At 30.2% G+C, this 11,222-nt stretch overlaps 1 protein-coding gene and 3 long non-coding RNA genes across 4 annotated transcripts; 3 read left to right on the top strand and 1 right to left on the bottom strand.

Moving 5' to 3' along the window:
• Positions 1-3,002: 3,002 nt before the first annotated feature.
• Positions 3,003-4,369, bottom strand: LOC106340807. Its single transcript, XR_001269516.1, has 3 exons — positions 4,007-4,369; positions 3,812-3,931; positions 3,003-3,096 (listed from the first exon to the last, which is right to left on the bottom strand). It is a non-coding gene; the product is annotated as an uncharacterized LOC106340807 (long non-coding RNA).
• A 2,177-nt stretch (positions 4,370-6,546) lies between these two features.
• Positions 6,547-7,237, top strand: LOC106341542. Its single transcript, XR_001269679.1, has 2 exons — positions 6,547-6,677; positions 6,969-7,237. It is a non-coding gene; the product is annotated as an uncharacterized LOC106341542 (long non-coding RNA).
• A 30-nt stretch (positions 7,238-7,267) lies between these two features.
• Positions 7,268-7,992, top strand: LOC106340964 (glycine-rich protein DC9.1-like). Its single transcript, XM_013779786.1, has 2 exons — positions 7,268-7,350; positions 7,433-7,992. The coding sequence occupies exon 2, from the start codon at positions 7,445-7,447 to the stop codon at positions 7,811-7,813; it is 369 nt and encodes a 122-aa protein (XP_013635240.1). The 5' UTR covers positions 7,268-7,350; positions 7,433-7,444; the 3' UTR covers positions 7,814-7,992.
• Positions 7,993-8,336: 344 nt separating this feature from the next.
• Positions 8,337-8,884, top strand: LOC106340965. The gene is made up of 3 exons (XR_001269547.1): positions 8,337-8,426; positions 8,501-8,601; positions 8,669-8,884. It is a non-coding gene; the product is annotated as an uncharacterized LOC106340965 (long non-coding RNA).
• The last annotated feature ends 2,338 nt before the right edge of the window (positions 8,885-11,222 follow it).

The raw sequence follows: 11,222 nt of genomic DNA on the forward strand, positions 1-11,222 counted from the left end.
GTATCTAGCTGTGTAATAATTTTGTTTATGGTCTTTTTATGATTTGTAGTGTAATATTTTAGTTGTGAATTATTTTGTAAACTTTAAGAGATGTTAATCAAAAGAATGGTAAATATGTTCATGTTTTGCCAAAAGTACTTGACTTCATTAGAGTTATTGATGCAACGTACAAAAAAATATTTTAATCAATCTACCCACACATAACAAAACACAACAACACAAAAACTTAGTAAAATTTGCTAAAACTAAGAGAGAAGACTTCTCAAGAAACCTTAGTCAAATTCACAAAAAATCAAAATTGAATTTTAAGCGAAAGTTGAAATTTTAAATCTCATGGAAGTAAATAATAAGTAAATATATAATATAAGGAAAAAATAATAAGTAAATATACAATATAAAAAATAGAAATATTAAATTAAACGATAATAAGTAAATATACAATATATGGAAACATAAATAAAAAGTAAATATACAATATAAGAAATAGAAATGTTACATTAAACATCTTTTGAGGCTCCATAGAGCGTCTACATCAGCAAAAAATACTTATTCCGAAAAAGGCACGTGGGACCTTTTGAGGATCCATAGAGCGTCCACATCAGCAAAAAAAACTTCTCCCGAAAGATGACACGTGGTATTATTACCAAAAAAAAAGAAAAGTAAATATAAATATAAGGAAAAATAAATAATAAGTAAATATACAATATAAGAAATAAAAAAGCTACATTAAATAAATAATAAGTAAATATGCAATATAAAGAAAAAATAATAATTAAATATACAATATAAAAAATAGAAATATTACATCAAACAATAATAAGTAAATATACAATATAAAAAGAAAAAAATAAGTAAATATACAATATAAGAAATATAAATGTTACATTAAACATCTTTTGAAGCTCTACAGAGCGTCTACATCAGCGAAAAATACTTATTCCGAAAGAAACCAAGTGGCATTATTACTAAAAAATAATAATAATAAGTATATATGCAATATAAGGAAAAATAATAATAAGTAAATATACAATATAAAAAATTAAAATATTACATTAAACAATAATAAGTAAATATACAATATAAGAAAAATAAATAATAAGTAAATATACAATATAAGAAATAGAAATATTACATTAAATATATATCATAATATTATCATTTAGGACTTTTTGAGGCTCTTTGGAGCATCCACATCAGCGAAAAATACAACTTCCGAAAAAGCCATGTGCATTATTACTCTTATTCTATAACTGTCAATAATGTAATATTACTATTTCATATAAAAAAGTTAAATAAATAAACTCGAAAATTAGTATAAGAAAATATACAATATAAGAAAATGATAATATTACATTTTTACATTTATTTATACAAAAAGGTTAAATAAATGAACTTAATAATTAAAATAAGAAAATATACAATATAAGAAATGATAATATTAAGTTAAATAAATAAACTTGAAAATTAAAATAATAAAATATAAAATATAAGAAAATAATAATATTACATTTTTACATTTAGTTTTACAAAAGAGGTTAAATAAATAAACTTAAAAATTAAAATAAGAAAATATACAATATAAGAAATGATAATATTAAGTTAAATAAATAAACTCAAAAATTAGAATAATAAAATATACATTATAAGAAAATAATAGTATTACATTTTTTACATTTAGTTTTTTTTTTATGTCGCTCATTAAATCATTTGGCTGAAAATATTGATCTTGACCGGAATAAGCCAAAAAACAAGCAATCTCCATTCTTCAAGCCATTTTCCATAATGTAATATTACTATTTCATATATAAAAATGTATAGTTATACATTTTATTATTTCCAAATCCCTACTAATATTGAATTTGACCGGAATAAGCCAAAAAACAAGTCATCTCCATAATGTAATATTACCATTTCATATTAAAAAAACAAGAAATTAGAATAAGTAAATATACATTATAAGAAAAAAAAACAAGAAAATTAGAATAAGTAAATATACAATATAAAAAAGGCAATATTATATTTAACATAATATCTGAAATAATGTATAGTATACATTTTTATTATTTTTAAATCTCCACAGATAATATTACATTTTTTTATGAAGAGACGGCTTATTTCTCTCTCAGAAACATGGCTATAAAAACATTTTCCAGCAACATCGAGCTCACACCATAGCCCTTCATCAAAGGACTCCAACAAAAAAACAATGGCTCCACTAACTTTGTAGGGGTTCTTCGCGTTGGAGCATCTCAGAATCGCAGATTGTTATTTGATTATATCCACTGCTGTCAGGCCGCGAGTATTTGGAGCTTGCGGTGTCAATTTTCTATGCCATGCGTTCATGATTTGACTAAGCTTCTCACTTAAAAAAAAAACAAAGAAGAATAAGTTATTGGGGTTAATTGATTCATTGGTTAATTGCGGTGTCGATTTTCTATGCCATGCGTTCATGATTTGACTAAGCTTCTCACTTTTTTAAAAAAAACAAAGCAGAATAAGTTATTGGGACTAATTGATGCATTGGTTAAGCCGAGTCAAGAATGATTTTGTGTGTGTGCTTTGGCAGGTGGGAGTAAAATTTCAATCAGATGGATATATAGCTTATCTATACATGAAATTTGGTTCAATGGTGTTTTGTTAACATCACAGAAGCCTTTGTCCATGCCCTTCCACATAAAAGAAATCCCAGTGTGCACTTTTCTCTGTTTGGTGAATGACATGGTTACTTATTTACCTGTCAATTTATTTTTGCAGAAAACAGAATTTTACGACATTTCTGTCTGCACTATTCCTTTACTTTCAAACAAAGAAACAGAAATGCTAACATGTTATTGTAACATCCGTCTCCTACTCTCTCGAGAACGACATGTTACTATCAGTAAAATATCGAATTAAACCGTGTTATTCAAAACCAATTCAAATACAAAGCATTTAATAAAATTAGTCCGAAAGAAATACATCATTAAATTGAATTATAAAAATATTTCAAATAAAACGAACATAAAATTTGTATACATTATTAATTAAAACCGAAATAAATACAATTATCCCAAAGACACCGAACCGTCCAGATATCCAACTACTCGGCAAGCTCACCTGCAATGGGAAGAAAGAGGGGTGATCAACAGGGGAATCACTCAGTGAGGTATGGGATGTTAAACCGCAAACCACTGGCTCAGTACGTAGCACTACGACTATGTAGGCGTAGCTCTAGCATGAAACAAACACGACACCTATTGTGCCACACATAACAACCAATGCACTTATAAGACATAGCTATTCTTTGCACCCCGCATTCTCCTCGTACGGATATAAATATTTATATTCATGTATACCAAAAGTATGCGTAGTACAAAAGTGCTTCCATGTACTCCCACATTCTCCTCATACACAATGATACGTAGTATAGAAGTACTTCCCTATACTCCCGCAGCTCATGCGTGGTACAGAAGTGCTTCCCTGTACGCCCCGCAATCTCTACACAAACAATTGCCACGTCTCATACGTGGTACATAAGTGCTTCCATGTACACCCCGTAATCTCCATACAAATAGGCCGATACAGAAGTACTTCCCTGTATCCGGCTAACCAATCCATACTATATGTATACTTATATATAACCGTCTTTTAACATCAAACAAATCAATCAACAGTTGAATCATCTAATTCCCTATTTCGGTTTAGACAAAAAATAAAATAAAAACAAACAAGACACCAGTTAAACTCGATTCACGGAGACGGAACATGTTTCGAAACTAAACTTTTCATAGTAGTACTAAACTAGCACGAAATTAAACGGAATAACCCTCACCTTAGCCAATATTAGAGATTCATCGGATAATACTCGGGAACTGATATGCCTCGTCAAACGTCTAGGCTTTAGAGAGAATGACTTGGCAAACAAATCACCCATAAGGTCTTTAATTCTTTCCTACGCATGCCATGTTAAAAGTGTAGGTTAAATATATTTCTTGTATCACAAGAAACAACTTATGTCACAATTAACCTTCACGGCTTGGAATCGTAATGGCGGATCTCTCCGGTGACTCACGGTTGGGATCACGGCTGGTCAGACTGAAACGGCTCCGGTCGTGGTGCTTGGTGGTGTTGATGCGTGCCGGTGGCGTCAAGATGCGACAGCTCCAGCTCGTACATATCTTCTCCACGGTAACAACGGATCTCTAGTAACACGAGCCACTCCTTCGGTGAAGGCGCTGGCTCCAGTGGCATGGCTCACGGTTAATTGGACAGCACGGTGATGGAAACCACAAAGGAAAGTCATGGATCAATGAAGCAATGGAGAAGAAGATAACGATAAGAGAGGAGGAAGAAGAAGGTATGAAGAGAGAGATAAGTAAAATAAGGGAGGCGGCTCACGTTCTTTTGACAAAGAAGGAGATACACAAATATATAATTAGGTATAGAAACATATATACACGATTAATAATAAAAGAAATTACAGCTCGGTTTGGTTTTATAGATAATTAATTATAATTTGAATTAAACCAATACCGGTTTAAAGAGAAGCTGGGTCACGGTCGTTACAATTCTTCCCCACTTAACTGGAATTCGTCCTGAATTCTAAAAAGAACCCGAAAGGAACTTTGACAACTACGAAGAAAAAAAGAAAGATAAAGCAAACAATGGAAACGAATTGAAACTTGATCTTCATCCACACCAAAAGAAAAAGTCAGAAACGCTAACGACTAAACGAATGATTCTGGACAGAAGGGTGTCACCTTTATTTTGAAATTCCCAATCCCCAAGAAACATTAAAAATTGCTAAAATTCGAGTCCCATAAATCGCCATCCCAGGTCGGAGCTGGGACGGAACCCTGCTCTGATACCAAATTGTAACACCCGTCTCCTCCTCTCTCGAGAACGACATGTTACTATCAGTAAAATATTGAATTAGACCATGTTATTCAAAACCAATTCAAATACCAAAGCATTTAATAAAATTAGTCCGAAAGAAATACATCATTAAATTGAATTATAAAAATATGTCAAATAAATCGAATATAAAATTTGTATACATTATTAATTAAAACCGAAATAAATACAATTATCCCAAAGACACCAAACCGTTCAGATATCCAATTACTCGGCAAGCTCACCTGCAATGGGAAGAAAGAGGGGTGAGCAACAGTGGAGTCACTCAGTGAGGTATGGGATGTTAAACCGCAAACCACTAGCTCAGTACGTAGCACTACGACTATGTAGGGGTAGCTCTAGCATGAAACAAACATGACACCTATTGTGCTACACATAACAACCAATGCACTTATAGGACATAGCTATTCTTTGCACCCCGCATTCTCCTCGTACGGATATAAATATTTATATTCATGTATACCAAAAGTATGCGTAGTATAGAAGTGCTTCCTTGTACTCCCACATTCTCTTCATACACAATGCTACGTAGTATAAAAGTACTTCCTTATACTCCCGCAGCTCATGCGTGGTACAGAAGTGCTTTCCTGTACGCCCCGCAATCTCTAACCCCTTTTCGCCTATTTCTCCGCTTCTGCCGCTTTGTCCGCCTCCGCCGTTGTGTTCGCTTCCACCGATTTGGTTCACAGACAATCTCCGACAAGAAGACACAAAACGCTACGTTTGACTGCAGTTGTGGTCGTGGACATGAAGCTTTGGATGGTTGCTGATATAAGGTTGTGTTTGCTGGATGTGTGTGCATATCTTATAGTTGTGGGCGTGGACATATATTGGTGGATGGTTAATGATAGTAGTGGCTGTTCGTGTGTATATGTAATAGTTGGTCATGAATATGTAGTGGTGGATTGTTAATGATATTAGGTTGTGGTGCTGGATTCGTGTGTATATCTAATGGTTGCGGTCGTGTACATATAGTTATGGATGGATAACAATATCAATTTTTGATCGTGTGTATATAGCTAATAGTTGTGGTCGTGGACATGTAGCGATGAATGATTAATAAGATTGAAAAAGTTATATCCACTCTTTACAGTGATGGAAGTTTCTAAGCCATTAGATCTTCTAATTATAAGCTAATACAACCCAACGTCCCAAACACAATCCCAAAAACCCATATACCTACCTTTCAATTCGAAACTTTCATTTATTGCAACAAAAAAGAATCTGGTTATCTTATGGTTGTATCTTTATAAGCAACATTATCTCACTTACACAAGTGGATGGATATTTTGGTCCAGAATAATACAGGTGTCACAACATTGTGTCCAAATCCACAATGTGTCTTCTACAGCAAACAAAACTCACAAAGTGTCCTTTTGTGTAACCTTCTTTTGAATAACACTGGATTCCAATTCAGATTTACATTTTATTTATATGGCATAACTCATATATTGTAATGATTTTTTATTAATATATAAAAGATTACATTGTCAATTTGTTCAAGTTTCTCTTAAAAGATTATTGAAAAGCAAAACTTATCTAAAATTTAATTATTATATAAAACAAAGTAACCAAATATCTCAGTCAACATTACCTTATTGTATGTATATAACGAGTCTATATAAAGTCCCTCTTCTTCCACATTAGCTTCCATCATAACTTTTATCTCTCTATCTTTCTCGGGAACATATAATAATCTTTCTAACTCTCTTGAAAAATGAAATACTCTTGGTGTTTTGTCTCATCCATTCTCGTGATTTCTTTCATGCTTTTCTTTGCCACAGGTTCATTATTTATATCATAGTAATTCAAATTTTTTACACACTCACATATATGTATATATATATATGGAAAACAAGTACATTTTATGTGTATAACCTGTATACATCCACCTTATAATAACATATAGTGTATGTACGGCTTCAAATATTTACAAGTATTAAATTTTAGTACTTGTTATATATATATGTGTGAGTGTATGTAAACATATATCATATGTCATGTGTTAAAGTATTCTACATTTGAAGTATAAGAACGTACACAATCATATAACCAAATGCGTGTTTATTTTCTAGAGATGGATCTGGTGGAAGCAAAAACTCACGAGGAAAAAAGCAAGACTTACAGACGTTTATGCGTGGACGAAACAGGATGCAACCATGCATGCATTTTTAATGAGCATTTCGCAGGAGGTCATTGCCGACACTTAGAATGTTTTTGTTTCCGCTAATATTTATGATGTAATTCTTCATCATGTTAATTACTCTAAAAACATATAATATTCTATCTTATCTCTTATATCCTTGTTAACTGGTTATTGAGAATATATGTTTGGTTAATGATATATTTTCCGTTCTTTCTGTGGAATTGATTGTTGTTTTATTCGCAGGAAGAAGATATACATTAAACCGTAAAGAAGAAGAATATGTTGTTAATGATCATTTTGAGCAACCGAAGGTAATCCAGTGAAACGTGAAGTTCTAAATTATCTTTAAAGAATTAATTGCCCGAGGCTGAATTTGATGTTTTTGGTTTGAAGGTTGAGTTAGCGATGGAAAGAAATGTGATTCATGAACAGCAGGAACAAGCCTACACTCAGGTAGAAGGAGGGATGTCAAGGAGAGATTGCCAGCAACAGTATGTGCCACGTGGATCCCTCCAGAACCAAAGAGGTCATCGAGGTGCTCGAAGAGGCTATTCCAATGCCCGAGGAGGTAGAGCTGGTGATGGTGGCTACTCGAATGGGTGGTATGAATCTTATGATAATTCCGGTGGAAACAGTTACCAAAGGAGCTACTACAACAGCAGAGGAAGGGGGCATGGTGGTGGAAATGGCTATTCATACAACAACCACCGAGACTCTAACGTCACCGTTGCGTCTTCGCTTCTCTGCCTTTGGCTTTTGTGTGCGCCTCATTAGTTTACTCAAGTTTCCTATCACTTATATAATTTTCTTTTTGGTTGCGAAATGTGAAATAATGATCTTTTTTTTTATGAGAGCCAGTTTAGATAGTCAAGCATAGATCGTTACATATTCATACAAACATCACAAACAATTAGTATGATTTATTATTTTGATTTCTTTCTTGATTATATGATTTGGCTATGTTCTTCTTTGAATTAATGATATTGTTTGTATGTTTATTTCAGAAATGACAAAGCAAAAGCTACTGAAATATTAGCCAAAGAGCTGAAAGTTTTGGTACGTTTAATGAAATACTTTACAAAGAAATCACTCAACCGACAGAGAGAAATTTAGATAAATTTTGCTTTTGCCTTAATATAATTGAACTTTCTAAATTGCAGACACTTAAGTGTTAAAGTGTGTGTGTGTTTGATATCTCCACTGGGGAAAGGAGCTATAATCAAAATATGGTGATACAAAATCAGCCAGGTACGCGGATCGATAATCGTTTCGAAGGTGGAAGAAAATGCGCATTGGATTTCTCTGTATGGATTTAGCTGGAGTTGTTTAAGTTGTTTATGTACTTCGGTGTAGCCTATTTGGTTTGGTTATCTGAATATGAAGTACGGTGGGATTCACTCTTTAACCACTCCAGTTAAAACTACAGATTTTTATAATAGTCTTTGTTCAAACTATGCGTAGGGAAAGAAGTAATCAGTTCATTTTCCAAGCTTAAATCGAAGGTCATGTCCACTTTAGCTCAAGATTGAGCAAGCTCTGAGTTACTACTAAGAGTCCAAGAGGTATCAACGTTGATAACCGCAACAATTTTTCCCTCTTTATGATATTGATGGTTCTTTGTTTTCTCAGTGATCCAGGCAGATGTGTTTGAAGTGTTTGCGCTTTGAATAAATAGTGACTTACATGAACCAGCTTCTTTAACCAATAACCAATGGTTCATTGGTAATTGAAGTTAATGGGAATATTTTTGGCTGTCTTCGACATGGATTTAAGATTTGAGATGGGTGCTCCTTCTCAAAGGAATCGAGTAAGAAGACCAGTAAAACCAACCCAAAAGTTCCAAGAAATATAATGGACCATGGTTAGAGGGAGCCGTGGTGATCGAGGAAACCCCTTACCACCATTTTAGGAAGTTCTACATGTAATTTTCTTAATTGTAAAATCTTATCTAGCAATTGTTAACTTTAGTTGCTTTTAAGTTTAATACATCTGATTCTTTGTTTTCTCTTTTCATAATTCTTTGTGTTTATCATATATAGTTGAGATTTCTTTTTTTTTTCCATTTGCCACATAATCAATTAAAGCACCACAAATAAACACACCATCTTTATTATTTTTTTGAATGTTTTGAAGTTTAGCGTATATCTTATTCATTAGTTATCTAAACCATATATATTAATACAACACTTAATAGTCCACAAACATTTTAATAATCAGTGACATTTTTAATCAACCTCAGTTATAAACATTTGAATAAAAAAATCAAAGTAATTTCATAAGAAGTAATAATTTAAATAATTTTGGTACTAATAAATCTAATAGTCTAAAATATTATAGAATCAGTAATATATATTAAATTCAAATAGCATTTTTAATCTTAATTTTAAACATATTTTTATAGCAAATATTTTTTTCATTTGTATACCCGCCCGTATATACCTGTCCGTAGGGCGGGTTTTGCCCTAGTATATATCTATATAATAGTTTGAAATAAATTTATTAGTTTCATATCAGTACCATATACTATGTAATAACTCGCACCCTAGATGGAGTGAAATATTAATAAAATATCTGGTAACATAACTAGTTTTGCAGAAAAATATATTTTAAACATAATCTATACTATATTTGAAAAGAAATTTGCTTATTTTTCATGTTCTTCATGATTATAGGCTGAGTCATAGCTTTATTAAACAATTTTAACTAGACTTATTAGATTTTTGATATCTTTAATGAACTATATAGTTCATTATTTAACTGTTTAAAAATTAATATTATAAGAACGATCTCAAAAAATAAATGGAAAACATGTTTGAAAACAGAAAAGATAATTCCATAAATTTATTTGTGTTTATCTACATCTTCTTTCTTATTTGTTAATTTTGAAAATTAATAGTATATATACATATATAATAATTACATTTATAATTATACTAATATATTTAAAATAGTTTTATAAAAATGTAAAAAGAAAATTATTTATATTTGTTTATAAATGAAATATACCATGGCATATCTTTTTAAATTATTATGTTTATTTTATTATTAAAATACTAAAACGAGGTATATAAGCAATAACAATAAATTTGATTTATATTAGTTTGTTAACACGATTTTTTGTGGTATTTTATTTTTATTCTTATTATACAGTTGCAAGACTAACATTTATTTGTTATTTAAGTTGACAAATTTAATATTTATTTGTTTTTATTTTTATAAATAATTTTTATTTGAAATCAAATTAGCTTTTAAAAAAAAAATTCAAAATATCTGCCTCCCGAGGAGAATATTTTAAAATATTATTTTTTTTATTTACAACAAGTAACTTATATTTATAAGAGTTTTAAATTAACTATATTTACTTTTTTAAAAGATTTTCACAGAAATATAACTTTGTTTAAATTAAAATTTCGTTAAAAGACTATTATATAAATAAAAACGTGATTTTGTATTTTGTTTATAAAAACTGTATTTTCCATAATGATTTTTTTAGTTATATTTATTAAAGTTTGAGAGACCATTTGAAAATAACGAATTATGATTTTATAATATAGAATTATTATTTTATAGGAAAATGGCAATTTTTATTTTAAAGTAAAAAATATAGATTGACTATATCTTATTTTGTTCTCTATTATAGCATGAATATAGCAATAGATAAGAAATGTTCTTATTTTATATATTTATCAATATGGTTCGTTTGTTGAGTGTTTATTTAGATATTATGGGAGATATTTCATAATATAATTATACATATATCAATAGTTTTACTTGCTTTGATTAATATAATATGTAAAGTTAGGTTCAGTTTAACGTTTTTGTGCTTTATTTATTTTGAGATTTGTAGGTTTTGGTAACTCTAAGAAATTTGTTTAATAACATCAACTTATATTAAACAATTATATATTTGTTTATTTAATTAGATAATTGTTTATAAAGTAATATAAAATGGTTAAAGATAAAACATATTTTAAAATAAATAATAATTAATGTTGTTATCCAAAAATAATGTTTTTATATTTATAAAAGTCAAAAGTTAAGAAATTAAAAGATTCATAGTATAAATTTAATGTCTTATTTGAAAATTTTGATCTTTAAGCTAATAATACATTTATTAATAATATTTATAAAAGAATTATGCTCGCATGTGCGGGAAAAACACCTAGTATTATAAACAATAGCA

Source organism: Brassica oleracea, chromosome C4 (genome assembly GCF_000695525.1).
Source record: "Brassica oleracea var. oleracea cultivar TO1000 chromosome C4, BOL, whole genome shotgun sequence".
Taxonomy (NCBI): domain Eukaryota; kingdom Viridiplantae; phylum Streptophyta; class Magnoliopsida; order Brassicales; family Brassicaceae; genus Brassica; species Brassica oleracea.